This window comes from Cimex lectularius, unplaced genomic scaffold (assembly GCF_000648675.2).
Source record: "Cimex lectularius strain Harlan isolate CLEC.00 unplaced genomic scaffold, Clec_2.1 scaffold200, whole genome shotgun sequence".
NCBI classification, from domain to species: Eukaryota; Metazoa; Arthropoda; class Insecta; order Hemiptera; family Cimicidae; genus Cimex; species Cimex lectularius.
In genome coordinates this window covers 1,013,620-1,031,730 of record NW_019392893.1, presented here as the reverse complement: position 1 = coordinate 1,031,730, position 18,111 = coordinate 1,013,620, and the positions used below count along the sequence as shown (strand labels likewise).

Sequence of the window (18,111 nt, the reverse complement as noted above, 5' to 3'; positions counted from 1 at the left end):
AACCATACGCCGCTGCTCTAATCCACTGGGACACCGACTTCTCTTCTCAACGTACAACCTTTCAAATTTTCAAATATAATTGGATTCGAATCCCGCTCGTGGTCCTAGCTTTTTCACCTTAACCAAGACCTTACGTAAAAAGTATAATTAATTTAAATAATTGATACGATCAATTATGACTACTAATACATACACGGTTTCAACATTATGTTTCGCCATAGTATGCAAAATTTTATTGCAGTTAATTTTATAACAGTTTAGTAGTGCGCAACAACGATAAAACAAGAAAATTTAGTTCTTTGTAGATTTTGGCAAAGTATTTTTTCATTCGACTCAAAATTTAGGTTGTTATAATTTATACCCATATTGTAAAGAGAGAAAGCTGATTTGTATGTAATCTCGAAATCTATTTGTCCGATTTTGATCGATTTTTTTAGACGCGTTCCTTATGTTCATAGAAAGGACATAGACATAGTTTTTCATGGTATTATAGCAGTATCAAGTAAAGATATGAAATTTTGTGTGTTACTGGGTGTTTTTGTGTGTGACATTTTAGGATCGGTTTTGTTTTACATACAGAAATCTAGCAAAGTAAACTTGTACGTAATAATCGTACCTTAATGGTAACAATCTAAAGATCGTATCAAGGGGCAAATATTTTAGGTGCATAAAATATTTGTAAACAAATGTATACAATGTGTTGTCTGTCATTACATGATATAACCAATCATGACATAACCAGTTTGTGTTTGCTCAGACGACAAAAGGCTTCTCAGGTGAAAGTTCAAACTCTTTTATTGTTGTCAGATCTTGATTAAACCTTTAGTTTGGTTGTTTCCTGGTCCGCCTAGTCTTGCTTTCTGTCATTCGTGTTTCTTCATATTCGGTCGTCGGTGCGAGAAAACGAAAATCCACCGCTGAACTCGGCGAAATGCCAACACTATATCAGTCCAAACCAGCGAGATTTGGCGGATCTGGGTATCCGGAAACAATCAAACCTCAATTTTAATTATTGTTAAGACTTTCTTTTGTTCTTTCCTTTCCGCTTCAAGTGCACCAAAATGACGAAATGTTAAGGTCGTTTTAGGACGGACTGCTTTGGAAATCTAAACGACCGAGGTGTGAAATTATTCAACATTTGGTAGACGATCAATAAGCGCTGCGATTAATAATTTTTATGCAGAAGTCCATCCGACATTTTATACTTCGCCTTCTATTAAAAACCTACTACGCATATTTCTGCCATAAATTACTTAAACGGAATAGATGGAAATCGTGACATTTCCAACGTCATCCGATACTATTTTTACCCGTACCTATAAACATTTTTAGGTGGCAAAAATAATAGATCGTATACAGCGCTCATTAGTGGTCTTGTCCATTTTTTTTATTTCTGTTTATAATTATTTCTTAACCACCTTGTTTATTTATTTATTTTTAGCTATACAAATAAACGAACACTTTTACAATTACAGCACTTGTGATGTGGTATCACCAGACAGTGTTCAAAACAATTCTGTTTGTCATTTATCACTCGAATTTTAATCAATTATGCCCTTTTTAACTCTACCTGGTGTGTTTTCCTTATTAATCTTTTATCAGGTGAGTTCGGTAGATTCAGAAAAGTGCTGTGGATGAGTGTAGCTGTGTAAAGTCAAAATGGTAATCTTTACTGTATATCGATGTCGAGTTGTCTTTCACCATCCATTCACTCGCAGTTCCCATTCCAATCTGTTTTGTACGGTTTGTACTTTCTTATTCCTCGCCGATCCCAAAATCCATACCACGAGTATATGCACCAGACAACACATTTTGTAGTTCATTTCCAAACTTCAGTGTTAAATCATTGAAACGGTGCTTAGTTTATAGTGCAATACTATTTTCATATTTACTCAAACCTAAATTAATGTTCAGAACAAGACACGTTTTAACACGTTCTCTGCTGTTGATGCCAGGGTGGCGTGGGACAGTGGGGTCAAAACGCAATAAAAGAGGAAAAATTCATTAACACCCAAGCTATTTGAGACAAGTTCCCCAAATTTTGAATGTTTAGGTTTTATGGTGCGCTCAATCCAATGAAACTTTTTTCGAATCTATTGGACCACAGCAAACCGTCCAAAACCCAAAAGTGGAACAAATATTACCAATAACCATCATGGGTATGTTTTTCTATTCGCTGATTTCCACAAAACTGTTCTCGAATCGATTGGACCACAGTCCATTAGTTAGTCTATTAACTTGTAAAAATTGAAAGTTAAGTAGTTCGTCAATGTTTTCTTTTTGATTTCCTAATATTTGATATATTTAAGGTTCTTTTGCTTTTATTACAAGTAGGGCAGTCTGTTAGTAAGTGTTTTACAGTTAGGATTTCTTCAGTTTTTACACTTGGGTGGTTGGTCTCGTGACATAAAATAACCATGACAACTTACTATGTCTAAATGACAAGACGGGTATGGCCAATTCTTAGTCTTGTTAACACCGTTTCTTCAAATCTAGTTTGTCTAATTGATGATTTCCAAAGACTAACACTACTTTTTATTTCTTTCAGCTTGTTGCCCGTTACAATGTTCCACATTTGTTGCCAGGATAACCAAATTTTTGTTTTAATAAAACTTACTATGTCTAAATGTAGCACCGTAGTTATTGGTAAACCACTTTCGATGGCCTCTTTAGCAGCTTGGTCTGAGAGTTCGTTTCCCGCTATTTGACATTGCATAGGTATCCATATAAAGAACATTTCAGCTCCTTTTGAGTGTAGATATCTGAGAGAAAAAAGTATGTCTTGAACGATAGGGTTATCAGTAAATTTATTTTTTATTGATAAAAGGACTGAAAGTGAACCGGTGCATATGGCTATTTTATCGTATTATGGTAGTATTATGTTTAGACATTTGCTTATGGCAAGCAGCTCCGCAGTATAACTGCTACATAAATTTGGTGGTGAGAACATTTCCTACTGTCACAAACTATACTGGCATACACCCTAACCATCCCTAACCATCCCAAACTCAAACGGAAAGCACCGGCTGCAATTTACAATTTCCGAATTGTGAAAACTATTTAGTAGCTGTAAAGTCCTTGGGCTGGCCGATACGTAGGCATTACATCCATATTCTATCTTTGATCTTATTAGGGCTTTATAAAGTGTCAACAAGTCCTATCCGCACCCAACTTAGTGGAATTAAGCGTTTTAAGGAAATTTAGTGAAGCATAACATTTTCCTTTTGTTTCTTTAATATGCTTAGTCCAATTCAAGGCACTGTCTATAGTTATGCCAAGATAGGTTGTCGAGTCAGTGAATTTAATTTGTTGATTATCAATAAATAAGTTGAGTATTTAGCGGTTTTCTTTTACAGAAAAGGTCTCCGTTTGTTTTATGTACTGAAATTTGAAAACCATGTTGCTTAAGCCATTCATTACTATCGTTTAACGTTTTTTGTATGATCTCTGCTAGTGAATTAACATTTTTCCCTTAACAAAATATTACTATATCATCAGCATATAGTTTGGCTACAGCAGGTAGGTTTACGGTTTTTAATATTAGGTTAAACCCGATACAAAAAAGTGTCGCACTTGAGGAACACCGTTTTCTTGAATAAAGATGCCTGAAAGAGTGTTTTGATATTTGAAAACGTCGATTTCTTAAAAGGTTGGTTATGAATGACAGGATATGGCCATTGATGCCAAAATCGACTAGGCTGTCTAGTATGAGACGACGCCTTACTTTAGCAAAACCGTTGGCTACGTCTAAAAAAACAGCTAATACCTTTTGTTTTTTATTGAAAGCATTCATTATAGTGGTTTCCAGAAAAACTAGGTTATCCCATGTTCCTCTACCATTCCTGAAACCACTGTGCCAATGGTGGTTCAAGACCATGGGAATCAAGAAACCAATGTAACCTATTTGCCACCATCCGTTCCATTAGCTTACACAAACTGCACGTCAAGGATGTTATCCGATAGCTTGCTACGTCGTTTTGATCTGAAATGCATTGTCAAACTCGTATTGAGTGAATTAATGGGATCAAGTGAATTAATGGTGGCTGTGATTGGGGTTGATTCACGCTGGGTTTTTAGATGTTTGAAATTATCATTATAAGTTGTTGTAGATGAGATTGTGCATGGATGTTCGCCTATTGCGTTCGAAATTTGTTTTGGATCAGTAATGTTTTGACTGTTAATTCTAAGGCATTTTGTTGTTCGAGTGTAGTTGCAAACCATAATTTTTCTTATCGTGTTCTGAATTCGTGTATGGTTAGGGATTTAAAACAATGTTGCAATCAGATAGGCAGGAATAGGCCGAAAATCACATAGATAGTACTTCGGTGTGTATAGAAGCAAAAAAAGACAGTTCCAAAGCAAAGAACAACGAAGCAGTTTTGAACGTTCAAAAATCCGAGTAATCCTCGCTGGTTTTCCCTAAACTAATCCACCTGATTCCGTTCCAACGTGGAATTTTTGTCTTCATCTCATACTTGGGTATGTACGTAAAAGGAAATTAGGGTGACCGAGTTTTTACAACGCAGGGTGGGGGGGGGGATTATTCAGAAAATAGGTGTACATCTTGCAAAATTTATAATTTTCAGTTTTCAGCAGTGATTATTGGTTTTGATCAATTTTTACCGTTAAACCATTATTACAGCCTTATTCTATGGCTCAAATACTGTAAGAAAAGTAAATTGGATTATCACAATTTCAGTTTTTGGAAATCGATTTTTTGCTGCCTAGTGCTTTTGTCCCACTATGCGTCGTGAGTCAGTCGTTTAACTAGGCGAATGACGCTACATCGGGTCAATATTTTCAATTCTAGATTCGAAATCCAACATTCCAATACAAATAATACTTTGAGAATAAATGAAATGAGTTGGATCAAAAACCAAATTTTACCTTGCGGGGCTCTGAACGAGGTGGCGTCCTGAGGTGTTAAGTCCTCAGCTTCTTTTATATGACTTTAAATTCTGTATGTACTAGAAACAAATGTTTTTAGCTGAAATTACTCAATACGATAGTATTTTTAGAAACTTGAACTGCTAAAGTTAATAGAAAAGTGACACCTATTGTAGTTTGGTTGTTTCCGAGCATCATCAGTCAATGATGACGTTATGCGGTTGGTTAGTGATCCCATTGTTTCTCACAAACCACCTACTGAAGATGGTGAAATGGTAACAACTCACGCAAACCAGCGAGACTACACGAGATCACACAACCTGAGCTTGTTGAGTGCAAACCCCTTGTGTAGAAAGAGAGAAGAGAAAAACGAAGAAAATGTGATAGTAAAATCATAAAGGGGCTTTTTCTCATTAGGCTTTGTTAAGTCGCAGTGGATAGACATATTTTGAATCCAGAAGTTCCAGACTTGGAAGAAAAAAGTATAGGATACATGCCTAGTGCATAGGATAAAACAAGTACCATGAATGCTGACACCATTTTGCTATTTGATTGACGTAATTTTGAGTCCGTTTTTGAGAAATAATCAATCAACAGTTAATTGAGCTACGGTTAATGCGTGAAGAAGAAAGGTAGTGATCAAAAGTTTCTGCCTTCATAATCTTTTTTCTGTTTTTATTTGCTCTATTTGTATGAAAAGAATATTTCTGCGAGGTACGATCCTAGCAGATCTTACAATCTAGTAGTAGGCTGGGAAGGAGTAGATTCAACATTTTCAAATTATGGCTATATGCCTTTCTAGATTTCAAGGCAGCTAAAGAGCCTTTTTGTTCTGCGTCCATAGGGTTGTATGCTTGCCGATCGTCATGGTCTGCCAATCCACTGGACAGTAGGTGGTTTGTACATACTCCACATACAACTATCAATTTCAGGCTTTTTATTCATCTCTGCAGCTAATTGGAGCAATACTGATTAAGATTACCTGTGCCCGTAAGTTTAAATATTTTCCTTATAAGGCCTTAACATATTTGTATGTACTGCGTTTCATAAGCTTTCTTCTTCCAAACCAAGGCAGCAATGTCCAGTGTTTAGAGACCTGTGATAATCCTGAGTTTAATTCTGTTTTGCGGCAGGTCCATTGTTAGTTTAGTCGAAACTTTCTTGCTGAAGTCCTGGAGTTTTTTTGTTGTTTTTTCCACCATGTATAAGCCTATTTACATGGCCTCTGTTGACCACATTAGTATAGCCTCGAATTTTGATGATTTTTTGAGATTTGTGGAGCTAGCGCAACACTTGTTGCAGGCATATAAAGAACCAACAACTGGTCTGGATGAATGTGTCTAATGAATATAAAATGTTAATTTGCGAATAGTGAATCGATGTTGCTGAGAATGTTCTTAACTACAGCGTATTTGGACCTTTTGGAAATGAAGTTAGTCGAAGAATTTCATACAACATTTGTCCCAAAAAAAAAGGTTTCTAGAGAGATACGATAAAAAACCTTTTGTAAAGTGTGTATAATGATATTTTTCCTCTCAGTTTTATGAGTTTTGATCTGTACTGCTTACCTTCAGACACACAATTGTATTTACGGAAAATTTCAGGTCTTCGACCGCGTGAGGGATTCCGGCTGCTTGCAGAAAGTATGCGCCGTCGCTGGAGACGTGATGGAGCCCGGCCTGGGCCTGAGCGAAGAGGACAAGACCCGTCTCGTGACACAAGTGACTGTAGTCTTCCACTCTGCGGCCACTGTCAAATTTAACGAGACCCTCCATGACGCTGTCAAGCTCAACACCATGGGCACCCAAGCGGTTATCGACCTATGCAAAGAAATGCAGAAACTGCAGGTACGTCTACGTTATCTATATAACCAAAAAACCTGTTTTTACATAAATATCGACAACAATTTTACCCCTAACCATCCCTAACAAAAACAAATAGTATAAATAGAGTGTACTGCCTGTGTAGTACTGCCTCTGGGTTGGATAAATCCAAAAAATATATCTAAAAGAAAAGATTTAAACATTGAGAGAACAAAATCGATCGACACTTGGGTCCATCATCAATCGCGGGTTTGTTCAACTATTCAAACGCGTTTCGGTATTGTCCCATCTTCAAGCGATCAACTGACCAGCTTTTTTTACCTCCCACTAGAAACCCTGGTAGGAGGGAGTTTATTTTCTGCATGTTCCTTATTTTATTAATACATGCATGTATGAACCGTGTTTTGTATAACATAGTAACATAATAGCTTTTATATTTTTATTTAAAGGGCAATTGTAATTAATATTAACATATTAATAATAATTATTATTAATTTCTGAACGCACTGCTCGAAGAAAATTAAATCAGTATGGTCTGGTGGCTTTTCGCTCCGTAAGATGACCAGAATTGACCAGAACACACAGGACTTGCACGGCTCCCATTTGCTCGAGTACACAGCCATTGGTGTTTTGACGATTGGTCTGCTGTACGTTTTACAAATGAGTGTAGATTTGCTCTACGATCTCCATATGGGCGTGAAATAGTGTGGAGAAGGCGAAATGAAAGGTATGAAGCCTGGAATTTTTCCCAGAGAAACCTTTTCAACTTAGCACAGTGATGGTGTGGGCGGGAATTTCAATGGAGAGTCGCACAGAGTTTGTTGTTCGTGGAGGGTCTTTGACGGCCATTCGATATGTGGATGAAATTTTGGAACATCATGCGTTGCATATCCTCGATGAAATCAGTGACAACCCTATTCTAATGCACGATAATCCCCGTCCACATGTCGCTCGCATAGTACAAAGGAATCTTCAACAGCATAACATCTCCAGATTTCAACCACATCGAACATCTATGGGATAACCTCAAAAGACTAATAAGAGCACGTCCATCACTTCTGATAAACTCCACGATCTTGAAAGGTGTCTTCGTGAAGAATGGGCTAACCTCGAGCAAAGCGGCATTTCCAGACTGGTAGAAAGTATGCCGATGCGTCTTCGAGATGTAATTGAGACAAGAGGAAGAAAATGTTAATTAAAAATCTAAAACAAAATTAAAGCTAATTTTGTCTGTCCGTCTTTTGTAATTTTTTTTTTTATTTTCTTTAGCAATTTACATTTTTTCTTTACTTTTTTAGACAAAGACTCAATTACTAAACGTAATAAAACGTGAACCTTTGATTAATATATAATTTTTGCCCGTTAGTGTACGACGTCAGTGTAGTTGGACGACCTGTTCTATTTTTTTGCCTAATAGATAAATATTTATTTCAGAAAGTCTTTCCTGCCACGGATATGTACCGTTTTTGATCCTTCCGGATTAAATATGATTTTATTGGATTGAGCCCATTTTCCTCCAAGGGTGTACTCTTTGCTGATTTATGCTTGCTAATTTGCTTTTCTTGGGGGGGGGGGGTTATTGCTGATTTTCCTGAAGCCAGAAAGGGGCAAAATCAGCAAACGCAAAGGCTTCAACTTCTAAGGGATAATCGACTTTTAGTACTAGATCGTACATTATGTTCTAAAAGCCCGGGCCGCAGCAAGATTCCTGAGAACAGCCCTTCTCCTGCTTTCAGATAATCTTTAATTAATTAACTTTAATTAAATTGAAGCATATATATCGAAAAATATCATTTGGACAATTTATAATAATTTGACAACCTTCTGGAACTGACCACTGAAGATGGCACAATGCCGAAACGCGTTTGAGTAGTTCAACAAACCCGCGAGTGAACATGACCCCAATAAGTGACTCAGTGCCGGTTCAGCATGAGTTTACCGAGTCGCAGACCAACACCCAGCATCAAAATCGACGGGTTTAACAAAATTATAACAATTTTATACTCAAAAGCTACAGTTTTGAAGGAAGTTTAGCAACTTACCCGTCCGTCCTTGAAACTTCACTTCACTGACACGGTGAGCGTTGGGATTGAAGATCGATAATAAAGATCGACATCCAAAGCAGTTTAGTTCTTGTACTCGTATCACGTGCTCGTACCCAGAAGGTTTCAAACTTTCAAGTACTCACAATTATATTAGAAACTTCTCCCCGGCGAGATGAAGTTTTCATTCAAATTTTCCAATTTGCTCGGGACTGTGTACAAAAAGGGCAACCTTCTGTTCACCAAAGATGGGAACAGCGTTATCAGCCCCGTCGGGAACAGAATCACCGTCTTTGATCTGAAAAACAACAAGTCGAACACACTACCCGTCGAAAGCAGAATGAACTTCACGACGGTCGCCCTTTCGCCCAACGATTGTATCATGATCGCTGTCGACGAAAAGGGCGACGCCTTCCTCATCAGCATGCTCAGCAAGACAGTCGTTCACAAGTACAAGTAAGTCATTATTCAATGCAATAAGCAATAAAATGTCTTTTCTTTTTTTTTTAATCTAGTCAAGCTTTTATATGTAATAAATTTTAATTAATTTTTGCTTCAGGTTCAACAGCCCAATATCTTGTGTTACCTTCAGCCCCGATGGAAAGTACTTTGCAGTTTGCAAAGGAAGGACTACACACATTTTCAGAACACCAGGAGCCCATCTGGGCGAGTTCAACCCGTTCATACTCGAAAGGGTCTTCCACGGTCATTTTGATCTGACGACCTGCCTCGACTGGACATCGGACTCTAAAGTTATCGCCGTCGGGTCGAAGGACACCACTGTGAAAATTTTTGGTGTGCCCAAATTGAAGAATTTCCGTATGTGCTCCCTTGGAAGCCATGCGGAACAGATCGTGGCAGTTTTCTTCGATGAAAACAGCCTCGATGTCACGACTCTGAGCCGAAATGGGAGACTCTGCCTATGGGAATCCAACTTAGACCTTACTGATCTCTATGATCCGGAACCGCCCGAGAAGAAAAAATTGGACGAAGAAACTGAAGTCGATCTCTCCCGGGGGGAAGAAAGAGAAAAAGACCTAGAAAAAGAAGAAGATGCAGTAGATGAGACCTCACAGAAGTTGAGATACTCTTTACTCAAAAAACATTTTCTTCTGGACAATAAACATGACATCAAGATCAAAACAGCAGATTACCATAAAAAATCCAAAATATTGGTTATCGGTAGATCTAATGGTTCTTTCCTTTTGTATGAACTTCCTGATGTGAACTTGATTCATTCCCTGAGCATCACAGATTCGGAGATATCTTATTTGAAGTTCAACAATACCGGAGATTGGATTGCTGTAGGTTGTGAAACTCACGGCCAGCTTTTGGTATGGGAATGGCAGAGTGAGACTTACGTTCTGAAACAGCAGGGACATTCGTCGTTAATGTCAACTTTTGCCTATTCAGGGGATGGACAGTACTTAGTCACCGGTGGGGAAGATGGAAAAGTCAAACTGTGGAACTGCCAGACAGGATTTTGCTTTGTCACTTTCAACGAACACAGTTCAGCTGTCACTGCTGTCAGATTTGCTCCGAATAGAAAGTTCTTTATTTCCGCCTCTCTAGACGGAACAGTCAGGGCATTTGATATGACGCGTTACAGGAACTTCAAGACCCTGACATCAACTAGGCCGGTTCAATTTGTGTCCCTCGCAATTGACTCCAGTTGTGAATTCGTGGCTGCCGGTGGTCAGGATGTTTTTGAAATTTACTTGTGGTCACTTAAAGTAGGTAGATTATTAGAAATACTGTGTGGACATGAAGGACCGGTTGTCGGATTAGAATTCCATCCAGGTGTAACATCGACAGAACTCTCTTCTGTCAGTTGGGATAAGACTTTGAGAATATGGAATGCGATTGAAACGACGTCGGCCAATGAAGTCATACAATTAAGTTCTGATGGACTTGCCGTGGCATACAGACCAGACGGAAATGAAGTGGCAGTTGTTTCACTCGACAGTCAAATATCATTCTTTGAGCCTTCCTCCGGTCTTCAGGTCGGCTTCATCGAAGGCAAAATGGACATCCACAGTGGGAGAGCCGATACTGATTTGATAACGGCGAAGAAATCTCAGCAAGGCAAATCCTTCACCACTCTCTGCTATTCTGCGGATGGGAAATACATACTTACTGGTGGGCAATCAAAGTATGTCTGTATATACAACAGGGAAGAAGAGATCATTGTTAAAAAGTATGAAATTACACAAAACAGGTCATTGGACGGAGTGGATGATTTTATAAACAGAAGAAAAATGACAGAATTCGGAAACATTAATTTAATAGAAAGAAGGGATGAAACAAAACAGGATTTGATCCGGCTTCCGGGAGCAAAAAAAGGCGACATGGCTTCTAGGTCTTTTAAACCAGAAATCAGGATCTTCCACCTCCAGTTCTCTCCAACAAATCAATCATGGGCAGCAGTGACGACTGAAGGGCTTCTGATTTACTCCCTAGACGGTGGGCAATTATTCGACCCGTACCAACTCGAAGAGAGTATCACCCCAGATTCCGTAAGGGAAGCCAGGTTAAATAAAAACTACAGCCAGGCTGTAATGATGGCTTTGAGGTTGAACGAACGATCCTTAATAAAAGAAGTTGTTGAAGGCATTCCTTCAAAAGAGATAGAAATGTGTAGCTCCATGTTGCCAGAGGTTTACATCGAGAAATTACTTCTTTACATTTCTAATGCCTTAGAAACCAGCAAGCATTTTGAGTTTTTCATACTATGGCTCAAGTCTCTTCTTCCTAAGATTAAAATACCACCGCTTTCAGTTTTACTCGCAATCCAGAAAAGCCTCATCCGGAGGCAGCAAGAGCTGAGCAAGATATGCGACTTTAGCAAATACACTATCCAGTTTTTGCTCCGGGCTGCAGAAAAAAACAAGCAAAATGAAACTGTTGAAAACATGAGTGAAGATGAGCTACACATGTAATGTACAAATTCTGTAAATATTGTAAATAAATTGTTTTACTATTTGTTTTATATATTGTATATGGACTGCTAATTGATAAAAACAATATTTTTTCCATTTAAAAATAAATATATAATTTATATATGTTGGTATTTTTATTGTTCACAAGACTTCACTATAATTCTTTTGACAAACAAAAATATATTGTTCGTCTAAAATATTTTTTTTTTCTGCCCTCTCTCCTCTCACTCTCTCTCCCTCCCCTCACCATCCCCTCCTTTTTTCTCTCCCTCCTGGCTCACTATTCACTCACTGTCTCTCTCTCTCCCCCTCCCCCTCCCTTTTTCTCTCTCTCCTCTGTTTCACTTTATTCACTCACTGTCTCTCTCTCTACTCTGTCACTCTCCCCCTCCCCCTCCCTCTTTCTCCCTCTCTCCTCTGCAACTTACTTTATTCGCTCACTGTCTCTCTCTACTATCACTCACACTCTCTCTCTCCTCTGTGACTCACTGTCTCTACTCTGTCACTCACTCACTCTCTCTCTCTCTCTCTCTCTCTCTCTCTCTCTCTCTCTCTCTCTCTCTCTCGCTCTCTCTCTCTCTCTACCTCCCTCCCTGCCTCTTTCTCTCTCTCCCCTCTGTGACTCATTTTATTAGCTCACTGTCTCTCTCTCTACTCTGTCACTCACTCTCCCCGTCCCTCGTTTTCTCTCTCTCCAATGTGACTCACTTTATCCTCTCTCTCTCTCTCTCTCTCTCTCTCTCTCTCTCTCTCTCTCTCACTCACTCACTCTCACTCCCTCTTTCTCTCTGCTCTGTGACTCACTTTATTCGCTCACTGTCTCTCTCTCTACTCTGTCACTCACTCTCCCCGTCCCTCGTTTTCTCTCTCTCCTGACTCACTTTATCCTCTCTCTCTCTCTCTCACTCTCACTCCCTCTTTCTCTCTGCTCGGTGACTCACTTTATTCACTCACTGTCTCTCTCTCTACTCTGTCACTCACTCTCCCCGTCCCTCGTTTTCTCTCTCTCCAATGTGACTCACTTTATCCTCTCTCTCTCTCTCACTCACTCACTCTCACTCCCTCTTTCTCTCTGCTCTGTGACTCACTTTATTCGCTCACTGTCTCTCTTTACTCTGTCACTCACTCTAGCTATTTAAATGTCATACCATTGCTGCATAAGTTTACGTTTTTGATTTTACCATTATTAAAATTGGTTACTTGTCTATTTATAACAAAATCCAAACCACTGAATGCTTTTTAAAAAAATCTATTTGAATAGTGTACAAAATTGATTCAATCTACATTTTGTATTTTGGGTGAAAAAAATTTTAAAAAACCGTCATTTAATTTTTTGAAATTCTACAATCAAAAGTCAGAAAACCTCAGAAACATAAAGAATTATGGTGATTTTTAATAAATACATTTATTTTGAAGATAGTAGAAATTTATGTTTGCTGAGAACATACCGTAATATAATTATGTTACTATGTGTAAGAGAGTATTTATTTATTTACTTATTTTAAAATAAGTACATAAGAAAATAAAATTTAAAATAAGTTCGAAGAAACTTATTTTTGAAGGGGGTTGGGACCTTAGAACTTAAACTAGGTTTTCATTCTCCCTCCCCCACGGTAATTCAGTAATAAGCAATTCAGTTAAAAAATTGTATTTTGCTGAATATTGGGATTTTTTCGATTAATTAATTTTTTATTTAGGGTATTGGTTGAAATGAAAAAGTTAGTGTCACAAGCGGGATTCGAACCCACAACCTTCGGCTTTTTCATTTCAACCAATACCTTACATAAATTGATTGAAAGAAGTTATTTGGATAATCAGACCACAAAATATAGTGGATTGGAATTTTTGATTAATGAAAACACCTGGGCTTATACATTCACATTTAATGTATGATTATGTTCTGAAGTGGAAGCCCATAAGGCTTCAAAAATGCGTGTCAGCACATCCATGTTAAAAATCAAAGAAAAGGGATTTTCATTTGTATTTTTGTTCAAATGTAGATTGCTAGGTTTACAAAAAGGGTTTCGGTTTCAGGCAGTGGTACACGTTTCAACAGCATACTCAAATGCCAATCGCACTGAGGTCGATGAGAAAGTATACCCACCACCTGCAAACCCTGATGGAATCATGCAGTGCGTCAAGCACTTGTCCCCGGAATTGGTCGAATCACTTACAACCATGCTTCTTGCAAACAACCATCCGAACACGTACACAATCACCAAGGCGATGGCCGAATCCATTGTATCACAGCAGGCTGATATTCTACCGATATCCATTGTCCGTCCTTCAATAGGTAACATCCAAAGAAAATTAATAATTAGGAATCTCTATACTAACTTTACCCATACAGTCACAGCCGCATGGCAGGAACCTTTCCCAGGATGGGTCGACAACATTAGCGGGATCACAGGAATAATGATGGAAATTGGAAGAGGCACAATCAGGTCTATCATATGCGATGAAAAATATTTAGTTGACATAATCCCTGTAGATATTGTCGTCGATTCGCTCATTGTTGCCGCTTGGCACACTGCAAATTTCAGGTAAAATTATCAAAATTTGTGTCCTATGCTTTTTTTTAATGATAATTTTTCTCCAGGAAAGGATCGGTACCGGTGTACAACTGTACTTCAGGCAGCCTTAACCCAATTTACTGGCATGAACTCGGTAAATTGACTCTCAAGCACTCCCTCACGATGCCGTCCAAGTACCAACAATGGTACCCTGGGTTTTCCTTCACGACAAACAGATTTAAACATAATATAAAAGATTTGTTTCTTCACACTTTCCCGGCATTCATAACGGATGTTTATTTAAGAATCAAAGGCTCCAAACCAATGTAAGTTTATCGCAACTATTTTGAAAATGTTAATAATAAATGTTTAATAAGAAATTATTTTTGAAATTGTGAATATCAATTTTTTAAATTATATTATGCAGTACAAATAATAAGTAAATATGGTTTAATTTTTATTTTTCTCTCTGGAAGCACTGTATCATTATATGACTGAAACAGCATAGTTCACATAGTAGTTTGGCATTTTCACAGTAAATTTGTTGTGGGATTTCTTGTGAAACATGCAGGATGATGATGATGAAACTTTGCCATATACAATCATCCTGGTCTGCTTTATTTGCTCCTTTGGTCTGATAAGTTTAAAAAATGAACAGACAAATTAAAGACAATACAAACCATCATTTCACTTTTATGCAAAAATAAAAAAAATCAACTAAAGGCTAAATGTGAAATCTCGTCTGGCAGACCAAACGAGCAAGACTGGGTGAACCACAATCAAAATGATCAAATTACAAATTTTAATTTGTTTCAACAATTTTATTACCCTTCACTAGTATGATATTTTATACAAGGTAATGCTGGATATTATTGTTATTTCATAATTTCAAATCTAACGATATATTTAGTTCTACTTGATATCAACCATTATTATATTATTTGTGTAAAATATATTTTATTGCTCTAGATTTAATGCTTTAATGCCAAAATGTATAATAAAAATATTATGGTTTAATATTCAAAGTGCCATTAAGGCTTATATTTAAACGAAATTTGACTAATATTTGTTGAGATGGAGATTGGAACAATTAATAAACAATTATAACAATTCTATAACAATTTATAGGAATGCTATGTTCAACACAAAGGCATTCCCTGCAAAACAACCAGTCAGAGTATCTTATCTGCAGCTCATGAACAATGCTGTCTTTTGGAGGTAAATCCAAAAAGAAAAAGATTATTTTTCAGCACAGTCTCACCTTTTTAAAAGAAAAGCACTGTTTGTGAAACTCAACATGTTTTATTTAATGATTGTATGTTTTAGACTTGAATAGTTTCGTACGACACTAAGACCCGCATGCTCATCCATTATCTAATTTCATCTGTTCGTTAAAAAATATAAAATGTTTTAATATTACAGCATGCTCAAGCTGTGCCAAAGATTCAGGATGGCAGCAAGGACCGGAGAGTTTTTCGCCCTCCACGAGTGGCAGTTCTGCTGTAACAACCAAAAAGCACTCGACACAGACTTAAGCGTCGCTGACAAAGTTCTCTTTCACACGGACGTCGCCAAGCTCGGATGGGATGAGTACATCAAAATATACATGTCAGGTATAAGGAGGTACATTCTGAAAGATTCACCGGACACACTAAAATCATCGCTGCAGAAGTTGAATAGGTAATTTGCGTAATAATTAAGAATTTTTTTTTAATAATGTCTTTATGTTTTGTTCATTAGATTACTCTGGTTCCAAAGATTAGGAAAGTTGTTCTGTGTATTCATCCTCTACAAGCTCTTGTGGCTTAGATGATGGTGGCTTAAAAGCCTGGACTTATCAAGGTTTCTATTGATATTGCCAGATAAGTGAAAAACAGGTTTTAATTTAATGCTGAGGACTAAATATAAGTAATTGTCAATTATAATTACTTCTTGCAAACGAAAAGTAATAAATTATTGACTTTATAAATGTCAGAACTACTGCACGAGAAAAAAGAAAAACTATTAAAAAATTAATCAGAATCACACTTTTTGTTGTTGAAAATATTTGTTTAAAAGTGCATTGGTTTAAGTTGTATGTCTTTTTCAAATTCACTTGTTTATAACTTTAGCTCTTCTTCAATTGTATCTTTTTTCATATAGCTAATTGGAATGTCACAACATTATTTGTGTTTAAATGTCATTTAAATTCACACAAATATTCAATTGTGTAGGATACAAAATATATGTCATTTTATAAATGTTAAAAATAAAAACATTTTGTTATAAAGTTTATTTGTTATGTCCAAACCAATTTGCTGTAGGAAATAAAGAATGGTGGAAACGGACAGTTGCTGTATATCGACAACCTCGAAAACCCCACAGCCATTTGCTCTACCTGAGGAGCTGCAATAAGGTACATAGTGAAGGCAAGGTACTTTGCCAAGTTAAGATGCCATCCACATATTGATCCTGTCGAGGTGGAGGGAAGATAAGTGATAAAACTATTAAAATTTGTCAGTGACTTCAGGTGGCGACAGGATGGGAGGACTCTCCTGAAAATATTTGACTCACTACTGGGCTCAAAGCTCTTCTGTCAGGGCCTTCACTTAGGACAGCCCTTTGGCAAGCCTGTGCTCAGAGTGGTCACCCAAACTTTAGAGAGCAGCTTACACTCTGCTATGCGATGGGGTTCCTTACCGATCTGATATATCTGCTTTCGAGTGCAATCCTTAGATGCAAGTACAGCCTAATATATACAAGCAACGTCAGACCTGAAACCACAAAAGAGGATACATCCTAAAATGGATCCAAATTGAGGCCAACGTATGGTGGAATAATATCTCGGGCATGGGGGATATGAGGAGAATCATAGAAGGGTCATCTGCAAAACTTACAAGGAATTACTGAAGGCAACCACAACCAAACCAGGATTCTGGGTGGACTCATGACAGGGCACTGTCACCTAGGAAGGCACATGTACCAGATAGGATTACAGAACAAAGAAACTGTGCAGATATTACCATGAAGAAGAGACCACAGAACAGATTTTATGTTTTTATGAAGGTCTATGCAGGTGCAGATTTTGGCAAATAGGAGAGGAAAAGCCACAAACAAGATCATATTCAGGAGCTACTGGCAAGGCTGAGCTGACCAGTGAGGTACAAAAAAACCAGAGTAGCACAATAGATCTGCTCAGCTCAAGGTGCAGAAGGCCTTGGGGCCGCCTCTTTCATCCCTATCCCTATCCGACCAGGTGGCAGCCCCTAGGAATATACTTTGACAAAGCCTTAGGGAGGGCAGGGATGACACAGGGAACAGTACTCGAGCTGGGTAACTAGCCAACTCCATCCTGGGTCCTTCTGATCACACTCATCCGAGACATTCTCACATGTTAGCAAAGTCATTTACTATGCCATACCTTTCAAGTTAAGCCATTTGTTGGCTCTTCTTCACAGACAGGCCTAACAATAATTCCAGTTCATGTATGGCGAGGGTGCATCCACTTCTTGGCTGTTTCCATTGCACTCAGCACAATTGTGAGCATTCGTCACGCATTTGTGGTCATTCGTGATGATGGTGGCTCTACTTACTTTGCCTGCACTAACTCCCTCAGTGGTAAGTGCTTTCAGTGACAGGACCTCTATCACGTAGGAATGCCGTCCAATGTGAGAATTGTGCTTGAGCAAAGGAGCGAGTACTGGGTCCCCTGATCCGATTTGTGGGCGAAACATAATTGTTTTATTGAGAATAGTACTGATAGTTGTGCCCCTAGCATGTGTAGAGGGTGAACGTATTTATTGATGTGATAGGGTGATGGCGAATATTGATTACCCCATCGATGTTAGTTACATAATAGATGAAAAAGGGTGATGAAGGAATATCTAGTACTCCACCACCCTAATTGGGTGAATGTAAATAAGAATAA

At 38.0% G+C, this 18,111-nt stretch overlaps 2 protein-coding genes across 6 annotated transcripts in view; both read left to right on the top strand.

Moving 5' to 3' along the window:
* LOC106667727 (putative fatty acyl-CoA reductase CG5065) overlaps positions 1-16,417 on the top strand; it is a 42,805-nt gene extending 26,388 nt beyond the window's left edge. For 4 of the 5 annotated variants that reach the window (XM_014395852.2, XM_024229123.1, XM_014395850.2 and 1 more), the window contains exons 3-9: positions 6,492-6,734; positions 13,726-13,984; positions 14,042-14,234; positions 14,291-14,530; positions 15,333-15,422; positions 15,627-15,884; positions 15,945-16,417. In XM_014395852.2, coding sequence (XP_014251338.1) covers positions 6,492-6,734; positions 13,726-13,984; positions 14,042-14,234; positions 14,291-14,530; positions 15,333-15,422; positions 15,627-15,884; positions 15,945-16,017 — 1,356 coding nt within the window. In that variant the 3' untranslated portion in view covers positions 16,018-16,417. The remainder of the gene's footprint in view (positions 1-6,491; positions 6,735-13,725; positions 13,985-14,041; positions 14,235-14,290; positions 14,531-15,332; positions 15,423-15,626; positions 15,885-15,944) is intronic. The other variant, XM_024229124.1, reaches the window with a different exon arrangement.
* On the top strand, positions 8,834-11,768 carry LOC106667726 (periodic tryptophan protein 2 homolog). Its single transcript, XM_014395849.2, has 2 exons — positions 8,834-9,208; positions 9,312-11,768. The coding sequence occupies exons 1-2, from the start codon at positions 8,928-8,930 to the stop codon at positions 11,689-11,691; spliced, it is 2,661 nt and encodes an 886-aa protein (XP_014251335.1). The 5' UTR covers positions 8,834-8,927; the 3' UTR covers positions 11,692-11,768.
* Positions 16,418-18,111: the final 1,694 nt, after the last annotated feature.

Excerpts from the sequence above, each read along its gene's own strand:
- LOC106667726 (XM_014395849.2), top strand. The coding sequence starts at position 8,928 with ATGAAGTTTTCATTCAAATTTTCCAATTTGCTCGGGACTGTGTACAAA. Across the intron at positions 9,209-9,311 it reads ACAGTCGTTCACAAGTACAA|GTTCAACAGCCCAATATCTT; the intron begins GTAAGTCATTAT and ends TTTTTGCTTCAG.